The following is a 24,751-nucleotide window of genomic DNA, read 5'->3' on the forward strand; positions in this document are numbered from 1 at the left end:
AATATATCACTAAGGTTTTTTAAATTAGATTTAGATCTCCGACTCCTTCCTATTGTGTAGCAAAAACTTTTCTTAAATAAACAATTTTATTGACCAAATTTTATCTTGAAGCGTCGCTCTTTAATTTTTCATGATATCAATATATAATGTTTTAAAGTTTAAAAAACTAAAATACTACCGTATACATATATGAATGTACATAACTTGGTCTTGTATTGAGTTACTTAACCAGCTATAGGAGAGACATGAACCCATTGATATATTCTATTTCAGGACAGAGGTATTGAATTTTAAAACAAATATTGTATTCTTTACAACTGCGAAACAAACTCTAACCATATAGAAAATTGTATCCCTGAGATGGATAACAAAAGAGTTTAAATTATTAACAGTGTACAATTATTGTGGATTAGACTGATGTTCAAACTAGCAGAGCAGAAATAATCGCTCAATCATCTAGAATTAGACAGATTTGTTATGGCGAAATTTCGTGGGTGAAATTGAATACCATTTACAAAGGGTGGCTACATCATTGTTTTGTTGTGAGGCAAGATTGTATCGGATACTGTATGAAGTTGAACATTTAAGTTATGTGTTAGATTTCATTTGAGTTTTCTATCAGATCGGTTTGACTGGTTTGATAGACAGGTATATAATTGGTGAAGCAGATTGGATATTGTTTTACAACTGGAATCGATACGTTCGCAAGTAAAATGGTCTATTACACAGATCTAGCATTAAAATGTGATAATCATCTCGTCAGCTGGAAATTTTCAATTTTGCAATAATTTTACAATCTCATTTTACGTTGTGACATGCGGAACAATTGATACACTTTCTCATGTTTAGTGTGTAGATTCCTGTAGTTACTGAACAAGGAAAGTTTTTTCATGACTGAATTCATAATTTGAATGTTTCTTTTCTTTTTTATGCAAATGCCCGTGACTTTTTTACGAAGCCATTAAAATTTGCCAGATGATGAAATATGTTTGGTAAGCAGGATGCACTATTATGAGCAGCATACTATATTTTCGATTTATGGCTTCTGAAATAAATATTATGTAAGGATTTCTTCTTAAAACAGACAAAGCAAACCTTATTGAGACAGTTTTTATGTTACTGGACTACTGCTATTACGATCGACATTGCCATAAACATGCACCTGCGAACATTCCGTGGTAGCAATAAATTCTTTTGTGTTGTCGTCTGCTGAATTGTATGATCATTATTGTTTTCGAATACAGACACAAAGTCGGATTATGTTTGCTCATCAGGTTTGTATTTCTTAAAGAACTTGCAATGCGCCGTGTTTCCTATAATCATTTGTCATTGTCTTGCAAATACAAGAAGTGCATACGTTGTAATGCTTTAAATTGTTTCCGCGTTTAAATAAACAAACTTTTTTAAATTGAAAACTTAATGTAGAATGTCATCTGACACAATAATGATTTCTTCAAATGTGTATATTTATATTTTACTGATTGTTAAACTTATCTGTTTAAAGTTCAGTTGCAAATATTTCATACATATTCCTTTGGAGATCAAATTAATAATACATTCTAGTAATAGGTTGTACAGTAGGTTGATCGGGGTAAAGTGCAACTGGAAGATGTGTATAGGTTTGATAGGGGTTGACATTTTGCTTCGGTACAGGTAACCTACGAACCCCTCAAGGAGTTGTCGGAACTGTTCGTTAACGTGCATTATTTAATTGAATGATGAATGGTGTGTGCATTAACTTTAGGTAAAGCATTCGGTTTCGTATTCCTTTGTGGATAGCATGAAGACTATTTATGATATTTAAATTGTTCAAATACTTTATCTGCCTTCCAACCTTTCTTTTAACGGAGGAAATGATTTACTCTGGTTTAATCGTTTTTTGAATTCTTTTTCTTTCATGTATCTAGAGATTTAAATATTTTCCTGTCTGGTTGCAAAAACAAAGTCATGCTTTGTTTACTTTTTCAATGTTTGTTTGGTAAAACTTGATGACTTTGCACATACATATCTCCTATAGCATACACACTTAGTTAACTTGATATTCTATACAAACTGATTAATTTAAGTTTTACAGGCATTCGACCCTGAAACCTCGTCAGTAGTTGCCTTATGTCATATCTTATAATGTTTTATTATTTGGAGAATTTGAAGTCGATGGGAGATGTTTGATTGTTTCTGTTCAATTTATTCACAAATTTTATGACTTGGGGGACGATTTAAAGCTTGACATTTTTTATCTATAGACACTTGTTTATTTTTAAAGACTGCATGTTGCATTATATGTGTCGTTTGGTTGCCGTATCATTGACGTATATCTTATATCTTCTATATTTTTTTTCAATTATTTGCAGTCTAAAGATTCCAATCGTAAGCTATTTTTAAATGACAATATTTAAAGATATTTACCATATACATACTCAGTTTTATCAAGCGGATATAAAAGACCTATGGTGCATGTCTTGTTCTATCTACCTTCATGGATAAAGTTTTTGTTATTTTTGCGTTTTGCATTCGCTTGTTTGCTGATTTTTTTTTATAGTATGAGGGAAAAACAAACACAAAATACCTCGTAAATATTTATTTTTTTAAATATAAAAAAAGAGTTTTTTTTTAAGAAATTATTTGAACTTTGTGCTAAATCTTTATCTTATTCAAAATAAAAAAAAAAATACATGCCAATGTTTAAATTGCTAGATACAGTTTTTGACCAAGCATTATATTGATGGTTGAAATTGTATTCATGTTTAGTTAATGATGGATGTGATTTTATAATTGTGTTTATTTCTTGTGTGCAACTTTCATTCTCTTTCCTGTTCGTTTCAAAATATTTGTCCTTATGTACTTTTTCTGCTCTCTCTCTCTCTCTCTCTTTGATTTCAATATTTAAGCATGCACTCCGAAGCGCATGTCAGGATTTACCTTCATCAGGAACACTCAAAGCCGAATATTAGAAAGCCAAAGATGTATAAGAATAGTTGAAGAGCTGGGACTTTTATATTATTAGTATATACTAATCCCAATGAAAAGTTATTATATATGACCAAAAATACTGCGACACATTAATTGTCGAAATGCACAACTGATGTCAAGTTTAAAGCTAAACATGTTTTTTTTTTGTCCTACATAACTCAAAATATTCTGTGCCACCAATCTGTATGTAACCAAATTAAAGTTAACGTTGTTGGTATTAGTTAAAAATTTGCAGCTTGAGGAAATTGAATTGACAAATATGCCTGTGTTTTCACCACAAAATCTACTCAGACAAATACAGACAAACCCGTGCACCTTGAACCGTTTTAAGACATGGCAAGACAGATAAAAAAAATTTAAATGCATTTTATGTTTTAGAAAATTATAAACTTTCAAGGATTTGTATGTGCTCCTTGAGGATGTCTTCCTATCAGAAAAAAGAGCTAATATTGTTTTTCGTCAGAAATTGTTTTTCTCGATTGCAATCTATAAATATTTCAACTGAATGTTCGGATTTTAATCATCTGGGATACGTCTCGATTCGATGCTTTTACTTTACACCTATATTTTATATAGACTTTGGTAATAAAGATATGTACTTTCTCTCCTTTTTCCTTGTATCTTTTTATCGCTGTATATTTTCATACCGATTTCTGCCTATATTACTTTTAAGGCTGATCTCTGAGTTCACAGGTAATTACATTTACACATGAAATAACGAGTTATTTCACATGGTTAGATTTTCCGATCCATTTCTTTGACAAAAAAAGAGTTCAACTGAAGCTTAAAACGTAAAAATCCTCCTATTTATTGATACTTTTTTATGGATACGTATACTTATGCAAAACAGCAAGCGAAAATTTTCTTCCTACATTAAAATGTCTATTAATATATCAATTTATAAAGTATTGTAATGATTGATGTCTAATTTCAATTCTTTTTAGATGAGAGATGGATGGCATGATTCATCAACAAAAGAGAAATTTCAAGGGAATGTGTTAGTTAATACTCTTCTGAAAAAATATCCAGGTCGATTTCAAAGTCGTTGGGCTGCAGTAAAGTTTGCCAGAGGCCTATTTCGTGACGGCATAATAAACAGTGTCGTCAATCTCAAATCTTTCGAGGACTCTGGACAACTTTACACGTGGCTAAATAATGACTGCTCCGCCGAATGGCGTAAAATGACGTCTCACGAAGTACAGACAAATTTCCGAGGATACACTCCGAAAAAGAAAAGCTTCAACGACCAAGAAGATATCGATATAATAAAGAGTGTGAAATCCGCTCTAAGTGGAGCAAAACAAGATACGTCTTTAATCAGTAAATTCTTCAAGGATCTTCAGAAGGATTTTCCTGATTCTAATTCTCCACCGAAGACACAATCATCCGAGCGTAACTGGATTAACCCAAGATTGAGTACTGCGTCAAGTGAAAGTTCGGCCGATACAATCACTCATAGCTACTCGAAATTCAAAGACAAACCTGGAAATAAAGTTAACCATCATATGTATCAAATGGGTTCTAATACACGAAATTATAGTTCTATACCCGAGGAAGATATGCCTGTTCTTGACCGTTCTCATGGTGGGTCTTCTTTAGAGTATGAATTGTCAGGAGGAAATCAATCCAATGGCAGGCGATGGCAAGATGCACAATTTTGCTATTCAGACAATGAAAAACAACTTATAGAAGAAATGAAGAAAATGAAAAGGGATCATAACGAATCCATTCAAGCTTATGAAGAAAGAATAAGTAAACTAATGGCCAAAATGCACGAACTTAAAGGTATTGCTGAAATGTTGGAAAATTCTAGTACCAAGGGATCTCCTTACGGTTTACTTCCAGGTCGAGCACATCTTATAAATATTTTAGGTGAGTTTTTATTTTTGTTTTTTTGGGGAGGGGGGGGGTATCTTATTTAGCTTATTTTATTTGCATTGTATACATCCTTGCCAAGCACATTACATGGTGTGGTACACTAAATTGCTTGCATATCGATTTCTTCCTGAATGGCTATGATATCATATGAAAGATTAGGCAAAAAATCAAAAATTGTCTCCTTTTTGCATTTTTGAGTGTATAAATTTTGAAAAAAACATAGAGCTGGAAAGTGTTCTTAAGGTTTGTGTAGTATCGTCGTATTGAGGATTTTTCCTGACAGAAAACGTATTTTGTTACCTGAAAATTGTTTTTCTTCTATATCGTAATGATAAAACCTATTGTAAAAATACCTCACCCATGTTATCTGCATCTAATCTCCAAATGTAAAATATTTGCTCTGTTGAACATATTATTTTACAATTACATAATATGCTGCTCAAAAGCTCTTCAATATTGAAGGAAATAAAGATATGTACACTAAAATGATACAGACAAATATTTCATTCATTAAATAATTTAGATACAGTATCCATTAATCTTTGATGTAAAAACATGTTTGTACACAGGTCATATATTTTCGACAAATGCACAAGGAATGTTCATAGATCATTTTAACATTATACAAAATAGTAAATGCTAAGGTATAGAATATATACCATTAACCTCACGCGAAGGATAATTGAATCAAATTTACCAAAAGGTCAATTTACATTTCAAAATTTGAAATTAAATGTTGGAAAGTTTTATTGTGAGTGGCCGACGACACACTTTTACGTTCACGAGAAGCAAACTTGGAATATTTTTCTGAGGATGAATACAAACACACTGGAATGGATGCAAGTCGTTATTGATATGGAATAATGATTCCTAATTAGGTAAACACGTTGTTAAATATATATACATGTTCAATGGTTTAGTTTTCTTCACAACAGCTTTACCTCCTCCTGTATTGCTGTTTGTGGGTAGCGGTTTTGTTACTCATAAAATTGGATGTAATTTGGTACTTAAAGGATAGTGAACATGAACAAATATCAATAAATGAGTAATATGAAACCTGTTGTTCAAATTTTTAATATATAATTGATTTTGCATGTATTGATACAAATGAAACATATATCGTATCTTGTAGGGAATAAACAGGACAAGAAACCTCTAGGATCTACTACTGGTGGATTTGTACCTCCTCCATTACCGCCAAGACCAACCAAAGGCAATAAAGTGTATCCAAATAAACCAATTATTCATCCAAAATGTAAAATGAAACATCTGGATTGGTCAAGGATTATTCTAAAAGATGGTAAGTGATATGAATTAAATAAAAACAGTTGTAGATCATTATTACAAAAAGTTGTAAACAATGTTATTCCTTTTTTTATAAAGGTGAAGGACCATATGGTATTTTTCAGCCGACAGCGTTTTAGTTAATCATTCATTTACAAAAATGTATGTTGTGCTCTTTTGTAAAAAAAAATAAAAAAAAAAAAAAATAGCTGACACATATAAGGAGATAAAAACATTCCAACAGACAGGAATACTACAAAATGTGCAGTTTAATTATTAGGGATGTCAAATTAAAATTATTTGGAAAATAAAATGTTGGTCAGGGTCAAATGGTGTTCATATTATCATGATCAAGGAAAGATAATTTAAATACTTCATAAGTTGTATTCAAATAATGAACAATTACTTAACAATGGTATTGCATTGCATTGCGTTCCTGGTATAGAATAAAATTTCTAACCAATTAAACCAGGTTAATAGAAGATGCCCAATTGTCAGTTTGAATCTTACCATTATGTTCTGTGGATATAAATGATATAAAATAGGTCTAACAAAAGACAGGAATGTTAATATGCGCGCTACCTACCATAACTTGAATAGAAATGCTTGGTTGAAAAGTCACGCCATCTAGCATTAATCATGTGTATATAACAATAAATATGTCACATGGAAGACTTTTTTTAAAACGTCGAATTTGTAGTATCCATATGAAATTATGGTTTGTGATAGAAAAGGGATACAGTTTTATCGCCGTATCTGTTCCGGTCCGGTAAGCTTTTTACATTCTGTCGTGATTTACTGCTTTATGTTATTACTTTTTACAAATAATAGCTAAAATATTTTCTCACTTTATATGGTTGATTTTAAAGATAAAAAAAACGATACAGCGTTTCATTATTTAGATTCAATAAGGCAACTGTTTTCTTCGACTATTTTATATTTCAGGTAGATATAAATAAAATCGTCTGTGTAAACGCCATGTATAATTATTTTTTTTCCTCCATTTTTTATGCAAAAAATTGCTTTTATAAAAAAATAAGTTTCAATGTTGTATCATTTACATACATAATAAAATTGACAACTAATAGTTCATGGATCTGTTCTTTCATTGTTTCACGTATTAAGTTTTACAGTAAAAAGTTGAATGTCAGATTTTGATAAATAAATGTGCATAATTCTAATCAAAATTAGAATATATGAACAAAATTCATATTCATTGATATTTTATAGTGTTTCTTTCTATGGTGTAATGTTACACTACTATTTCAGGTTAGGGTGAAGGTTGGCGCCTGTTAAAACGTTTAATTGTTTGCACCTGTCCTAAGCCAGGAACCTGTTTCAGTGGTTGTCGTTTGTTGATGTAGTTCTTAAGTGTTTCTCGTTTCTCGTTTTTTATATAGATTAGACCGTTGGTTTGGTCCGGGTACACAGTTATCGTCCTTTGATTTTCGTTGTCCACGAATATAGTCCCTAGTGTGGACAGTGTGTTACTTGTTGATTTTTTTTATACCCCTTCCAAATTTATTTCTCCATGTTTTATGACTCAAATAGTAAGTAGGGGGGTGAAATGACACTGTAAAAAAATTTGGGTCATGAATTTTAAAGTAAAGTAGTGATTTGGTCCAGCTGAAAAATGTTAAAAATTAGCACTTCGGAAGCTGTCAAAAGATTTGAAGACCCCCTTAACATGAAATTGTCCATATTTTGAGTTAGAGCCGATGAAGTTTTCTATAATTTTGATATAATTTGTCCCAAAAGTAGTACAACACACTGTAAAAATATTATTGAGAAAGCGCAGGTGGGATTTTTTTAATTTTCATTTATTGTCTAAAAGAAATGCACTACGAAATAACTGTGTACTCGGACCTAAGAGGTGAAATCAGGAAATATAGAATCTGTACTTTGGCAACTTCCCTGAATGATTTGATGGTGTCAATTTATCAAATAGCATAAAACTAAAGGATTTAAACTTTTATTTGATAGAATTTCTGCAAAAATGACCAATTTTGGCATTTTATGGTCAAAATAAGCATTTCATAGCTTTTTCAATTTTGATGCATAAGTGGCATTCTGACTTTCTATCTGACAGGTTTTTATGTGTCAATATTTGTGTTTCTATGCTTCAATCCAGTTGTATTACTCATTTGTGAACTCTGAATCTACAGAAAAGAAGATTATCTCAGACAATATGTGCAAAATGTGTTGTATATATGATCCTCGTCTAACGCCCTGTTTGGATCAAGTTAAATGTGAGGAGCTTGGAACATAAAAGTTGAAGTCCATTATAAAGACCTCACTTAATTTGTATAAAAAGCACTTAACAATGTCTGTTGTACCTGTTTTAGTCACATAATATCTTTCTTTTCTTCTGTAGGATAGCAAGTGGTTCAAATATAAGCCTGTTGAGACTAAAATTGCATGCATGTTTTTCACTAAAAAGTGAAAAATCTTTGTATCAGACCATACTGTCTGCAAAAAAAGTTGAATGCAAGAGTCTTTTTGTGCTCAGATTTATTGTATCATGTCATCTGAGTATAGAAATGATAGAAAAGACACAAAATTTTATTTCCTATAGCTTCAATATGCATTTTTAAATGTAAATATGTGATACGGCCTAAATTGACACTAAATTATTTTCAGTCTTACTTGGCCTAAGACCCTTTTAAACTAATGTGATATGTTATTTGTAAGTTTTCTTTCCATTTAAAGTACATTAAATACATATGTAAGGATTATTTATAACCAAAAAGCTTTACAAATTTAAAATTGCTGGAAAATATTACATCTTTATGTAAGGCCCCCCTTCATTGGAAAACCTCCATTTTTAGCCACAGGCTCATATAAATTTGACTTTTTAATAATTATGATAAGTCTGATAAATCAAATGAGTACTCTATTGCTTTTAATACATAATATATTATATATTAAGGCATTTCAAAAGTATTTTTTTGCAATATTTTAATTTTTTAAGCCCCAAATGTTGATAGTTGAAAATTTTCAATTTTAACGTCTAAATTTAACACGCAAAGTTGAATATAGAATTAGTCATATTGTCTATAATATATATCCTATTGCCATGAAACTTTGTAAGCAGTCTTCTAATTTAATAAGCTTTGGTCATACCAAGTTTCATTAAGATTGGTCAACTTTTTCTACCCTATTAGGTCCGGGTACACAGTTATCGTCCTTTGATTTTCGTTGTCCACGAATATAGTCCCTAGTGTGGACAGTGTGTTACTTGTTGATTTTTTTTATACCCCTTCCAAATTTATTTCTCCATGTTTTATGACTCAAATAGTAAGTAGGGGGGTGAAATGACACTGTAAAAAAATTTGGGTCATGAATTTTAAAGTAAAGTAGTGATTTGGTCCAGCTGAAAAATGTTAAAAATTAGCACTTCGGAAGCTGTCAAAAGATTTGAAGACCCCCTTAACATGAAATTGTCCATATTTTGAGTTAGAGCCGATGAAGTTTTCTATAATTTTGATATAATTTGTCCCAAAAGTAGTACAACACACTGTAAAAATATTATTGAGAAAGCGCAGGTGGGATTTTTTTAATTTTCATTTATTGTCTAAAAGAAATGCACTACGAAATAACTGTGTACTCGGACCGTTTTCCTGTTTGAATTGTTTTACACTAGTCATTTTGGGGCCCTTTATAGCTTGCTGTTCGGTGTGAGCACAGGCTCTGTGTTGAAGGCCGTACTTTGACCTATAATTGTTTACTTTTTACACATTGTGACTTGGATGGAGAGTTGTTTCATTGGCACTCACACCACATCTTATTTCTAAAAACTCACCAAAGATACCAGGCTTATGATTTAATGCGCCAGACGCGCGCTTCTTCATAAGCAGGCGCGGATCCAAGTTTTTGAAAGGGGGCGTAATTACATAAAACTGAACAATGTTATTCTAAAAAAAAATATATTTTCCAATCAAAGGGAGGGGCGTACACCCTCTAGCCCCCCTTTGAATCCGTAACTGATAAGACTCTTCTGTGGCGCACGAACTAAATCATTAACGATACCATATAGAAGTGCATGTAATTGCTTTCAATTTTAAACTGACTAAATAAATACATACTGTACGTGAAATATGTCATTTTATTTTTAAAAAGTACAAAAAAATGTAGCTAAATGTTTTAAGTAGTTAATTCCCTGTTATTCCTAGTTTGTAATATTGTATATTATATTTTTAAGTGTACAGGTTTTAGCACAGTGCATGCATGCGTTAACACAGAGGTCGCAACCCAAATATTATTATTGTCCTTGTTCGTATATTTTACAAAATGACAAGATAATTCTATATGATTTGAACAAGCGGTGTAACTTAAAACTTACTATTTACTAAATCACAAAGCTAGAAATATGTTACAAAAACATATGAAAGGTGTATTTTTCTGTAAAATTAAAAGGAGTGTAAGAATATTAACCATTGATGATACCACATATTATGCCTTTAAAGACATTGTAATTTTTAAATATCCATTTGCTTATGTTTTATACAAACAAAAATAGCTTTATGTATTGTTAATGTAAGCCTTGCATGACTCAAACTATTTTTGTTATTAAACTATCTTATGACTTACTTACCGATTTAATGCCTACAGTTTTAGTTACTCATTTGAGGTTTTAGCATTCCAGGAGAATATTTCATAATTGTAATAGGATTGTTTGAGACCCTAGGATATTCATTGGATTTAAGATATTTTATCAATTTCTCTGAGATATTCTGTGATATAAAGCATGTCAATTATGATTTTGGAATTACAGGATCACAAAATTCTCTAACTACGTTATGGCACAACATGGCAGAGCCGAAAATTGACACAGAAGAGCTTGAAAGGTATGTCGTTTACTTATTAAAAAAATACATATTATGCAAGACTTTATTCTCAATACAAGAGGGTATGCATGGGGTTTACAGAATAGAGAATGATAGTTAAAAAATAAAGTAAAAGAATAAAGAATATACATATTTTAAAAAATAATCATTGGTCTATGCATGTGTCAAAGGTTTTCTTGAGGCAAAAATATTCTTATTTAAGGCCTATGAGATAAAGTTAAAAGATTCCTTCATCAAAGAGCAAAACCTATGTAGTCAAAAAGACGTTCTCACTAATTTGATAAAGGTCATAGTAAAAAAAAAATATAACATAAATACCGAATTCACAGGCAAATTCAAAAAGGGGAAGTCCATAAAAACTGACGAAATCCAACGTGAAAAACTGTCATATTCCTTACTTGGTACAGACATTTTTCGAAAAAATGGTGGGTTAAGCCTGTATTGTTTTAGCTAGCTAAACCTCCCACTTGTATGACAGTTGTTAATATTTCCGTTATATTGACAAAATTGGATAAGCAACCCAAACAGACATAATAGGTAAATTTGACAATAATTGGGATCCAGCAGTCAAAACTGTGTAAACATACATAATTTTCATTAGGTTGGATATGCACACACCTGCTTTGCTAGTTAAAAATGTGCCTGTAATTCATTTTTATCACAAAACTAAAATATCATCAAATTATATCCATTCTAGGGATATGTATTTTTTAGAAGGTCTCCAATATTGCCGTTTGAAAATAATAGGAATTCCAAAATTATACCTTTCAAGGTATATTGATTACATCCGATACACTTACAAAATCAAAATGAATGGCGTATTTTAAGTATGCAACCTTCTCTTGGCATGCACAAAAGATCATCCCTGTCTGACCGTCCGTGCATATTAAACACTTTTGTTAGTTTCTAATGTTGCTATTTTTAAAATGCATAAATATAAATTGTTCGGCAAAATTAAGAATGATAAACCAAAAGCATGAATTGATAATAAATGTAAAGAGTTATATATTTAGGTTCATTGAAAAGAAGTGATTTTCTAACATAATTATGTCTATAATCTCTATGTTCCAGGTTATTCCGATGTTTTAGTGGAGTAGGATGCAGCCTGTATGATGATATTGTAAATCGTAGAGGGAAGTCAAAACAACAGGTATGTCTTCGAAAATCAAACAAATTTCATCACAGCAGGGTTTTTCTTACAAAATTAAATATGAATTACATTAAGCTGCAACCATAAGCCTTACATTTCTCAAGATGAATAACAGCAACAGACGATGGTCTTTTGATGGATTAATTTTACATGTACATGACTTTGTATATATGAGATTTGTATATTGTGTATATTGTGTATTTTCGGGTACACATGTATGCATGCCTATGGCTGATTCAATTGAGAAATGAAATAAGTTGTCATGCTATTTTTTCTAGAAATGATCGCATTCTATTTTTGGTATATTCATAATGTCTCTTTGAGTTTACCAGCTGAAAATTTATTTTCAGTATGTGACCATACTTACCGGTGACCAGTCACGGCGTCTAGTCAGTACCATGAGAGTATTGCCGTGCGAGTTACCAACTGTTGTAGATGGTCTGACGGCGATGGATTATCAGGCTGTACAGTCAGATAGGTTAGTTAAACTATATTCATAGATTGTATTTTGAGCCCCTGACAATACACTATATTTGTCCGCTGCCATTTTGATTATTCCTTCGCACATTGTTGACTTTCGTTAAGAAAACGAATTGACTAGTAATTTGAAGCTGATTACAGTACATAGTCCTTTAACATTATCACAAAAGAAGGAGGAGGATCCGAGGGAGGGTACAAGAGTCTGCTTCCTTAAAGAACAAGAAGCTGTTTCTAGAGTATATGTTTTTCTGGATATTTCCAGCCTCCAATCCACTCCAATATAACTGCATTCACAACAGTTAATTTACAAATCATACTAGAAATCATTGTATTAACACATAAACTGCAATTGTTCGGGTTTGTTTTTGCATAAAAAAATCGAAGCTCCACTGCTCTTATATGTAACGTAGCCAAATTGAAATTGATAGAGATAAAACCCTAATCTTTGGCTACTTTTATTTGGCGTATATGAGGGCGTATACATATAATCATTCAGTTAAGTCACGGTGCAGTTTCATATTATTTCTTCAAATTCATTATGGTTTGTTTTTAACATTCCATAATTCGTTTATTTCGGTAAAAGTCAAATTAGGATACACTTGTACAACATTATGGTTAATTATTCAATGTTGCTCTAATCCTTCTTGTTATAAAAGAGTTTCCCACTATTCAAAAAGCTACTATTTCACGTCCTCATAATTTTGAAAAGTTAAGTTTAATTAAACTTCCTCTATTCTAATATTTCTTAAGTTGCACTAGACACTTAGTTATGGAGACGAATACAAAGTGGACGAATAATAAACAACACTTTTACCGAGTAACGAGTTGAACATTGATTTGGTACCTTAAATAAATTTCCCAATGTAGTATTTCAAGTACTCCGAAATCAAAGGTCATCTAAAAGACAACAAGAAGAAAATATTTAGAAAGAAACATACTTCTATTTATCAAACGAAACATTTCGAGATTTTGTAATCCTTTGTTTGGAAGCATTCGAAACGCTTCCCAAAAACCTAATCCTAACGCTTTCAGATTTTTTTTACTGCTTTGTATTTTTTGGCCGTACTTTTTTTTATTAATCTGAACGTAAAAGAAAAGGTGTTTCAGTAGTATATATATAAACGCATTATTCTCATTTTTTTAATCTGTAATCACTTAGTCGATGCCTCTGTTGTTGGATGTTTCGTCCTCGATGGTATTACAAGCCCAATAGTCAGCACTTCTTTGTTGACATAAAATGTTGATAAAATGTTAAAATCATTTGAAAAACTAAGGTTGTTCTACATTCAGGCATAGATCGCATGAGCCAGATTTAGTAAAACTTTTATGGAGTTCTTGCTTTCAATGCTCTGAAAATGCCTATTGTTTCCATGTTAATATCATATAGATAAAACAAAAATAAAATAAATTGCATACGCATTTGATTGTCTTGTGGATCATTTATAATTATAGATTTGTGGAGCTTGTGGAAATTCTTGCTACCTGTAATGAAATAGACACCATCATGTACCACGTGAAAAGAAAAGGAACAGGTATTTGTTCACATATGAAAATAATATTATGAATGAATTGAATCGTTTAATTATTTACCAGTTGAAAAAATGAACGATTTACAAAACATATCTAACACTGAATTATTAATTATGACAGTTGTATTAAATATCATCATGAGAATATTACTATTGAAATATATTAAAAATTCAAATATCATAAATGGTAGTTGAATAATTTATATAGTTTGTATTGCCTTAAATATTGTTTACCAAAAGCCTTATGTTTTGCAGCTAATATTGATCATCCAGAATTTTTCATCAGTGAAATATCAAAATTGGACCACCTTAAAGACAGACTTGATTTCATGAGGTTCAAAAAGAAAGTTCAGTGGCACTTATTTGAAATAGGTATACATTATTCTAAATGTTGGTGGTTTAATTAACATTGTCAAAGATGCTGGACTCTCGTATAACATATTCTTGGTATGAATTTTTCAAAAACATGTCGCCCCACTTAGATACAATTATATACTGTTGACACTCTGAAGAGGTAAAATCTAGAAAATCTGCACTTATTAAAAATGAAAATATAGAACAAACAGTTACGAGGAAAACAGAAAAGTGCTTTTATACCAAAAATTAACATCCAGTATGGATAGATGATTTTATTTGTTGTCTCCAAACTTCTCTATAAGAAAAACGTTTCACTCAGCTAAGAATTAGTAATTATAATCTTCAAATACAGAATATTGAGATATTGAGAAGGGGCAGTTTAATAATGTTCCTAGAAAGACTAGAGTATACAAATTATGTTAGAGAATAGAAAATAACACTCCATTGTTGGTGCTTATATTCAATAACATTTCAAAAAGACGACAATAACTTTCTTTTTCGTTTGAAGACGATTCCTTCATACATGTGTATGCTTATAATTAGCAAGTCTTTTTTGGTATGTTTTGGTGAAGGTCGTATGAAGCGTTCAGACAATTTGCGTATCGAAGTCCGAACTATTTTCATTTTTGTAGTCTAATGGAGATAGCTTTTATTTTTATCAGTCTGGAGAGTGACGACATATTCTTTTTTCTCATGACTACTCAAAATTACGCGAAATTGAAAGACATTCACCTTCATTTTTCAACAGTCTTTTTCGCAATGAAGGATACACGGGCGGGTAATTGCAGACTTTGATTGACATTAAATATGTTGATGAGCAGAATGCTTACCAGTACTCATTTATTTTCCTTGTCAAAATTTTACAAAGAGGAGAAATCAAATTTCTTTGCTTCTTATGACTATAACTTTTGAAAGCCGAAGTGCGTTTCGTCTACATTAGACTCATCAGTGAAGCTCGAATAAAAAAGTTTAAGAGACCAAATAAAGTACGAAGTTGAACAGCATTGAGGACTTAAGGATAATATTTATTGTGTATACAGTGAAGTGAGTTAGATGGTTTTTATTTATAGTGCATACCTAAAAATATCTGAAAAAGTCTGTCTTGGCCACTCCCCTAACGAACTTTGTTTTTGTTAATTTGATGAGCATATTCTTATAGACGTTTGAAACATTATTTCATGTTTAATTTTAGATCAACAACTACGTGAACTTCATACAGCTTGTGATGAAATTTCAAATAGGTAATTATGTCGTTCTGTAAAAAAAAACTACTTTCAGAGACATATAAAACGAAATGAAGAACTAAGATCAAACTTTACTTTAAAGCTTGTTTATGTTTTGTCTATAAAAGATTTACTGTAAAATGATTATTATAAGGTATAATCGAACTTGCTATATCAATGAGAGGTCTATATTATTCTTCAAAAGAAAGACATTTACATATTTTCGTTTTTTTATGAATTTAGATATAATTCTTTATCATATTAAGTTCATTGTTGACATTATGTTAATTGATTTATTCATTTAAGAAATTTTTATTATTCCAGCATGGCTTTGAAGAATTTGATGGAAACATTATTAGCAGTTGGCAACTATGTTAACGGAGGAACAGAAGAAGGACAAGCAGATGGGTTCACTATAGAAACGATGAACAAACTAAAGGAAATACAAGATCAAGTGAGCAAAACTATTAAATTTTGGTTAACTGTTAAATAAAAGGGAAGCAATAAAGACTAAAGGGACAATGAACAGTCATAAGTAAGAAGAAAAACCGGCGATACGGTGGCAAAAAAAAAAGAAAAAAGACGATAATACCTATAAATGAAGCATCACTTCATGACATGATTGTATCTTATACTTGCAACCAAATGCCAATTTGAGCATTTCGAACTGCCAACAGTGCATTATAACGAACCATGCATATGCAATTTTAACGCTGACAATATCTACGTTTGAAGATTGATAATTTAGCATCTTGATTCCTATTGCAAAATGATGTTACATAAAGGCAACAGTAGTATAACGCTATTCGAAATTCATAAATCGATTGAGAAAAAAACAAATCCGGGTTTCAAACTAAAACTGAGGGAAACACATCAAATATAAGAGGAGAACAACGACACAAACAGAAACTCAACACTAAAATGCAACACACACAGAAACGAACTATAATATAACAATGGCCATTTTCCTGGCTTGGTACAGGACATTTTAAGAAAACATTGTGGGTTGAACCTGGTTTTGTGGCTAGCCAAACCTCCCGCACATATAATATAAATAAAAGGACCTATCACTCTTGAAAATTTGGTTTAGTTCTTGTGCGCATCACAACTACATGCATGGTTTGTGTTACATGTAATGCACTGTTGACATTTCTGGTTACTTGTAATGTCATTAAGTAAACTAGAGATAAAGAACTGTACCAAATCTGGCTATGGCTATCTTTGACTATGGGTAAAAAGCATTAGTGTTTCGAATGATTTTAATATTCAAGAACAGTTAATTTACAAAAACGATAGTATCAATAATATACCATGTCAGCACGGAACGGCTGTCATTAAGGTTGTGGTATCTTCGGGGGCGAAACGTTCACTGGCAGACATATTTTATAAACAGCTGTTTGTTTTTTTTCTGTAAAATTTACACTTTATCGGCCTTTTTCGCCTTAGATTCATTTCCTGTATGTAATTTTATTTTCTTGATTACAGGATAATAAAACTAATTTACTGGAGTTTGTTTTGAAAATGTATTGTCAGCTTTATGAGACAGAAGTTGATGTTAGTTGTCCCACTAGATTCAGACTTCCAGAACCATCAAATATGAGACATGCTGCTCAGGTGAGGCAAATTTATTAATTTTCTGACAAGGAAGTATGCGATTATGGTAGATATTTGATAGAGTCAGTTAAAACTTTGTGAAGTCTCTCCTGCGTAAAAATAAGGCGCTGCAGTAGTACTCTATTTGAAAGAAAGAAAAATATCTCTTTTATTAATTGCAATTAAGCTGTCTCAAAGCGAATATGTGACGATCAAATTTGTTTTGAAAAGAATCTCAGCTTGCATTTTATGTCAAAATCTATCGATGATGGAAATCCGTTACTGCAGCCGCCATCAACAAACAAATAGTGTAATGGCTCTGGGATATTTAATTAAAAAGGAGGTCGGGTAGTCAGAAATCCTTCATATTGATGTTTTTTTCCTTCTAACTTTACTACGAAAACGGTCATGTTACTATGATATCCTCTTCTTTATCACTCCACTGACCATTTTGAGGGGTTTTTTTTCGCTGCAGGTTTCGTTTGAAAGTATACAAGAAACTTTACAAAATCTTCATGGTGAATTGAAGATTCATAAAGAAAAAGTAAGTACATTAATATGTTACTGTTATGATTAACATCAAAAACTCTAAAATGTGTTTTCATCTACAAATGGAAGAAATTAAAACTTGATTAGCAAGTTGGAAAATTGAATTATGCCCTCGGCATCTTCAAGAGGCGTTGCAACGATTAGTGATTGACGAATGGCAAATTGTTTAAAGTGTAGAATCCAAACCTCTTCTTCCTTTTATTTTTTAGAGTAAAATTGTTTTTTTACCAATCCAAATTACATTGTAGATATGCTTATATTGATTGTTTTGCTTGTCCTGTCCTGCAGATAAGCTTCTTGTCTTTCAAAATCTGAAATATTTAGAAGTATTGAAATGTTCAAACAAAACTGTAAAAATTGAAAATATGAAATGCATTATGGTACTAAATTAAGTAATATATAAAATATAAAGATTTGGCACACACGTATTTTAGATAATAATGGAATAGACCTGAAGGTTTAATAATTTCGAGGGCGAAATAATTAATAATAAAGAATGAGTATTGCCTAACAAGCCACGATTTTCTTTGTTTCTTTCTTATATTTTTGTGGGGGTGGGGAGCGGTTCTTTGTTATATATTTTTCTTTGATACCTTAAATAATGTCCTTTGTCATTTATATGTTTTCAATAATTGTACTTTTTAAGGTTGCTGAGCAGTTCTCGCAGAACGGAAATACAGAGAATACTTTCCAGATTAAAACAACAATTGATAACTTTCATACTTCAGGTATTACGCTTATACATTACTTGTTTTAATCTGCGAATTCAGCTTCACCATATTTGTATTTATTTTTTGTTCCTCAATATTTAAATCATATATGTATCCTTTTCTCAAGCTGTAGTTATATCATCGTTGTCGATTGTATCATTCTATTGCAATCATATTTTTATTAGTAATCTACAAATAATACAGTAGCAAAACTGAGTATGTAGTAAAAACACATATAATATTTCTGGCAGTAAATTTATTTAACTCATGCACAAAAAATTAAAAATTATAAAAATGGCAATTGTTAGAAGCAACATTTAATCAACCAAATCAAATGTTTCCTAATATACTTAATACCTTTTCTTATATATCTTTTATTATTTGCAAGATTTTATAAGTGTTATGTAATTTCTATATATTATGCCTAGTACAGTATTGTTTAATTTCGGAAACTTCTTTTTGGAAAAACAAAATTCGAATAATTCATTAAATAGATTTAATTCAGTTCTCAACTTTGTTTCTTCAGCTGTTGAAATGTTGACAGAAGAAGAACGATTATTGCACGACACAAAAGATGTCTATCAGAAGACTTCAACATATTTTCTTTATGGTGAAGCACCGGTATGTAGCTATTTAACAGTAACAATAAAATTTTCCCATTCGCTTCTATTTTCCGTTTTTGACTTGTATTTTTTGACACAAAAACAGAAAGATCAGCTATCATTTAATTACAAACAATATGAAAATTCGTTTCATTCTCATGGTTGGAACTAGTATCCAACTAGTGGATGAAAATATATAAAAGATACACAACACAATGGCAAATAGAGAAGAGCTACATTCCATACGACACCATTTCTAAATAACAAAAAACCGGTGGTGAACCCAGGTGCTCCGTATTGTAAGCTATTCTGCTGTATCGTGTGTATACTTAGTGTTTTATGCAACTAGTTGATATCTATAGTGCTTGTTTTTATTCGATCGGTTGACTTCTTCTTCTTGACAACCTCAAATGTGGATCACCAGAAAATCGAAAAACAAAGTAACAAGATGCATGTTTTGTTTTGGATATAACTTCTTTAGAAATATTCAAAGCCATGTCTGTTAACTAAATGATATGTAAATATATGGGGAGTTAAAAAATTAATAAAACGAGCAGTCATTATCGTCAGAGGGGACCTTTATCAAAGAGGATTTTTTGTAAAATAAAATAAAATTTAATAGCTAGGAATTTATGAAAAAATCATGGCAAATGCTGGATCAATGAAGAAGTTATTTAGCTTGGGTACTGACAGTCCTCAAACAGTGATAATAAATCGAACTAAAACTTAGAATTTGCTAACATATATCGTTGCTTAACCTATTTTTAGGATTTTGGTAATGTAGCGTTCACCCCGTTTTCTATGATCATGCATTCAATGCAATTATGTTGAATTGGATGCAACATGATTTAATCATGTAATAGAAACGAAAGGATATGGGGTATCCATTCGTGACACAAAATCAGTATCTGCATTGCAAAAACACAACAAGTTAAGGAATAGCGCTTTTGTTGCAGTTATATGTAGTATGGTTTTGTTCAAAGTTAAAACAAGATGTTATTTGCATGTGTGTATCGCATGTATGTTATATAGTTTTTGGCTGCAAACGGGTGTCAATTCGTTTGGTGCTCATGTAAGTTTGTAACTTGAAAATGTGTTTATATGTTTTCAGAATAAACCACAAAACTTTTTTCAAATATGGGCAATATTTCTGCATGACTGTAAATATTATTGGAAGCTAGCACATCGACGAATTGCTAAAGAAAGATTTGAACTTGAATTCAAATATAAAGGACAAACGGTAAGTTGAATTACCTGCATCAAGAGACATAATAAGTATTACAGTTACGAACAACTGATCTTGTTTAATATACAGAGTTAAGTTGAAAGTTGATATTTATCGACCCTACAATGTAAGCATCAAAGTTATCGGTTTCTGAAGAGAATATGATAGGTTTTTTTTAAATTTCTTTATGGGATATGGTATGGTAAAACGGAACATAAATTAGTCGAAGTGACGTGTTTTTGGTTAACTATTTTAATATATATTTGATGTGAGAAGTTTAGTGATACTAGTTACCATGTATTCTGTAAACAATACTCATTAATATCTCATTATCTGAATTTTGATATTTTAAAGGCTTAAAAGATTTCTTTTTAGTCCCCTACCGACGAAGTCGAAGGGGACTTTAGGTTACCACTCTGTCCGTCTGTCTGTCTGTCTGTCCATCCGTCAGTCTGGCAAATCAGTTCCCCACACTTTTTCTCTACGTGCTTGAAGATATTGATTTGATATTTGGGCTATAGTTTTATCATGACAAGTTACAGATCAAGTTCGAATTTTTTTTCGGTCTGATAATTTTGTCCAGAGTTATGGTCCTTAGAATTAAACAATTCTCTCAAATAATTGGTTTTCCGCATTTGTTTTCGTCATGCTTGAAGATATTGATTTGATAATTGGTATATAGTTTAATTGTGACAAGTTACAGATCAAGTTCGAATATTTTTGCCGGTCTAATGATTTTGTGCAGAGTCATGGTCCTTGAACTTACAAAATTCAATCAAATAATCAGTTTTCCGCCCTTTTGTTGTCATGCTTGAAGATATTGATTTGATAATTGGTATGTAGTTTTTATCATGACAAGTAAAAGATCAAGTTAAATTCACTCAAATAATCAGTTATCCTCCCTTTTTTTAGTACTGGTTGGAGATATTGACCTAATATTTGTTATATAGTTTACATCATGTTAAGATATAGATCATGTTAGCATTTTGTTTCAGTACAATGAATTTTTAACCGGTAGGGGACTATGTATTGCCATGCAATACTCTCGGAATGCGTTATTTGAGGAATAAAAACAATGGCATTATATTACCTCTTTCTGTTGTGTTCCCAAGATGTGCAGTGCCTGCATTCACACAGCGTTACATAGGATATCTTGATCAGTATATCATATACTTTGGATTTTCATCAGTATTGAAGATTGACAAAAAACGATATAGAATGTACGAACAAGACCCTATCGAGATTATTAAAATACTTTTTGCGGATATGGGAGAGCGTAGGCAGCGTATATTTATGATTTCATAACAAAATGATTTATTTGTATTGTAACGGAAACGAATTATATAAATATCTGCTTCATATCTAGAACGTTTCCCACGGATGGAAATGTACGGATAAAGCAACCGGGATGAAAACAATTGCATTTTGTCTACTAAATACTTCTCAGTTGCACATTTATCTACTTAATACTTCTCAGTGGTACTCAAATCAAAATAATTGGAAAGCCAAATCAAAAGGGGAGTTACAGAGCGTTGACAAATTACAAAAAGTAGTGCCAAATCTGGATTAGGCCATGCGTTTCGAATGATTTTGACATTTCATGATGAGTAACTATAAATTAAATATTTGAAGATATATAAGACCGAATAGACAATAACAAAGACAGAGACAAACACTACAATAGCAAAACGCTACAAAAAAGTTAGTAGTATAAACATGTGTTATTGGTATCATTTAAAGACATATTTGAATAAGATTTACATTTTGTTGTAGTCTATGGGAGCTTCGCATGGTTTTGACAACTACAGAGCAAATATGCTGCGGCACCTGACAACCCTCAGGAACACCCACGACCCGAAAGATGGTTCGTTGCATGTGAAACATTTAAACAATTGGATGGGCACAAATGAAGTACCTATCAAACAGGAAAAGTCGGGGTCGTTATATTCGTCTCATCAAATAGACAATAAACAGAAATATACACCGCAAAGAAGTACATCCCCGAAGCCACTTACCTCAGATCCACCGGATTCAGCCAGTGTTCATAAACCTCAACCAATGAAAAATGGATCTACTCCTCCACACTATGAAAATCAAAACGATTTTGAAAAAGTTGTGTATGGTTCAAAACATGAAATTCAAAGTGATGAAAGGAGTGGTAATTCCGAAAAAACAGACAAATCTCAATTTTCTTTTAAATCTTGGTTAAAGAGAGAACCAGGAAAGAGGCACAATAGCGGCGAAAGTAAATCTAGTGGTGAGGACAAACGTTTAGAACAAACCATTGAAGGTGGTAAAAGAACATCAGGGGAGACAACCCTTTCTAAAATCAAACATTCAGTAGTTCAAAAATTTACTAGTTCAACATCAACATCGAAGCAGCGCCATCAACAGTCCGTCCAAAATACATCTCTAACAACAACTGAAAAGGCTTATCAATCACCTCCCTCATATGTGCCATTGAGTTTAAATGTAAATGACATTGACCCGTATGAGACAAGCTTAGGACGGGAAAGTCGGTATGGTACGATGTCATCAGAAATAGATTTGCGACCGAGTGCATTTGATAAAGGGAATGTAAATGATGTCGATCTGCAGGTTAACTCTGCAGAACGCAGGAGCAAGTTTGATGCTTCTAAGTTCACATATAAAGGAGTTAAAACACGACAAGGTTCAGATATTTCTACGGAGTATGCATCATTATATCACACTCCTCCATTTTCATCTCCACCGGTGACTCATATCGACAAAGATGGATATGCATCTCCCATTATTCTAAACTCTACATCGAAAAGCGATATTAACAATAATGATACAAAGCTCCGAGGACAAGGTCGAGATCCAAGAAATCGAGCTCCGTTAGCTCTTGGTAGCAACATAAGTATTTCAGACGCTTATAAAAGATCTGAATCAGAACATACTGAAGCTAAGAGATTGCATTTAGAAAAGAAGGATAAATATACTAACGAATCTGCAGTGTATCCTCACTCATCCAATGTTTCCCGTCCTGGTCATTATCCGAGTGAAACTCCAACAAGTAGAAATTATAACCCATTAGAACATAGTGAAACAAATGTTAAATCAGCTTATCAATTTACCGACTCACGTGTCAATGAAAATTCACATCAATTATCATCAGCTAAAAAACCTTGGGAAATTGCACGTGATCCACCTGCAAAACCTGAAAGGGTGTTGGAAAGATATCCGGGCAGTCAAAATTTGTCAATAAACCCAGACAGTGCACATAGGGAAGTGAGAACGCATCAGCATTTTGGGATGTCTAATGAACAAATACCTCATAATAACGATAGCAGGAAATATATATCTAGAACTGCAATAAACCGTGCTCCGATAACATCACTGATCAAAAGGTTTGAAAAAGACAGCGAACAAGATTTGAATAAAGAAACAAATGAACAGCCTAATAAACAAATAATGTTGTCGACGTCAACACCCATAACACCTCGACGACCAATGACTTTGCACGAGAACGATGATGATCCACCGCCACTGCCGCCACGGTACGACTTCCATTCGTCATCTAATAAACAAGGGTTTGAAACAAACTCTCAGCAGCATTTTACTCCACAATTTTCCGAAACGGCAAAATTGCAAAGAACTCATATGAAACCCATTCATACGCGAGAAAGCACAGGAACAAGCGAACAAGAGGAAGGATATAAGGATAAATTGCGTAGAGCGGCAACAAGTGCGGTTTTTGAACGTTATAAAGCTCAGGGTACTCCTCCGAAACGTCAAGGTGGTGAAACACAGACTCCTCAGTATGGTCGCCAGAGTAGCAATCAGTCCCAATTCAGTCATCAAAGCAGCCTGAATCAAGCTGCAGTTCCGCCGACAATAAGACAAAACCCTCCATTTGGGCGCCATGATGATACAGCATTTTCGAATCCTTCATCACTTTCATATACACCTCAACAGCAAACTCCCCAATCTCAGAACCGAAAAGCTGGACTTGGCCGGTTTGGAAATATTTCAACACATCAAGCATCTAATTCGGACAATAGATCCTCAATCCATTTATAAAATGCATTAGTAAGATTTTCTTACCTCAAAGCAAAAGAGAAATATATTTCTTTAACTTTATATTTTTATATTATATAATATATTAAATCTTATAATAATTATACATTTTACTGATATATTTTATATCTGGTCTTAATATAAACCTGTGCCTCTTTACATCAGATTGTAGTACTGAATTCACTGAATTTGCTTCTTGAGCATAATTAATGAAATATCGACTTCTGGAATATCTGTTTAACAGATGAAGATATATTCCAATTGTCGTAACCACAATCCCGCTCCCTATTCGTCGAATGTGACCTATCAAATA

The 24,751-nt window shown here is 32.1% G+C and overlaps 1 protein-coding gene across 4 annotated transcripts in view; it reads left to right on the top strand.

Annotated features, from left to right (window-relative positions):
• The window catches only part of LOC127702336 (formin-J-like), a 46,282-nt gene extending 21,738 nt beyond the window's left edge, over window positions 1–24,544 (top strand). For 3 of the 4 annotated variants that reach the window (XM_052206471.1, XM_052206472.1, XM_052206469.1), the window contains 15 exons: window positions 3,915–4,842; window positions 5,981–6,148; window positions 10,907–10,979; window positions 12,051–12,129; window positions 12,480–12,607; window positions 14,062–14,141; window positions 14,394–14,510; window positions 15,688–15,736; window positions 16,043–16,172; window positions 17,204–17,332; window positions 17,787–17,855; window positions 18,507–18,588; window positions 19,097–19,191; window positions 20,284–20,412; window positions 22,171–24,544. In XM_052206471.1, coding sequence (XP_052062431.1) covers window positions 3,915–4,842; window positions 5,981–6,148; window positions 10,907–10,979; window positions 12,051–12,129; window positions 12,480–12,607; window positions 14,062–14,141; window positions 14,394–14,510; window positions 15,688–15,736; window positions 16,043–16,172; window positions 17,204–17,332; window positions 17,787–17,855; window positions 18,507–18,588; window positions 19,097–19,191; window positions 20,284–20,412; window positions 22,171–24,441 — 4,527 coding nt within the window. In that variant the 3' untranslated portion in view covers window positions 24,442–24,544. Of the gene's footprint in view, window positions 1–321; window positions 1,275–3,914; window positions 4,843–5,980; window positions 6,149–10,906; window positions 10,980–12,050; window positions 12,130–12,479; window positions 12,608–14,061; window positions 14,142–14,393; window positions 14,511–15,687; window positions 15,737–16,042; window positions 16,173–17,203; window positions 17,333–17,786; window positions 17,856–18,506; window positions 18,589–19,096; window positions 19,192–20,283; window positions 20,413–22,170 lie in introns of those variants that run through there. The other variant, XM_052206470.1, reaches the window with a different exon arrangement.
• Window positions 24,545–24,751: the final 207 nt, after the last annotated feature.

The sequence above is a fragment of the Mytilus californianus genome, unplaced genomic scaffold, assembly GCF_021869535.1.
Source record: "Mytilus californianus isolate M0D057914Y unplaced genomic scaffold, xbMytCali1.0.p SCAF_5, whole genome shotgun sequence".
Taxonomy (NCBI): Eukaryota; Metazoa; Mollusca; class Bivalvia; order Mytilida; family Mytilidae; genus Mytilus; species Mytilus californianus.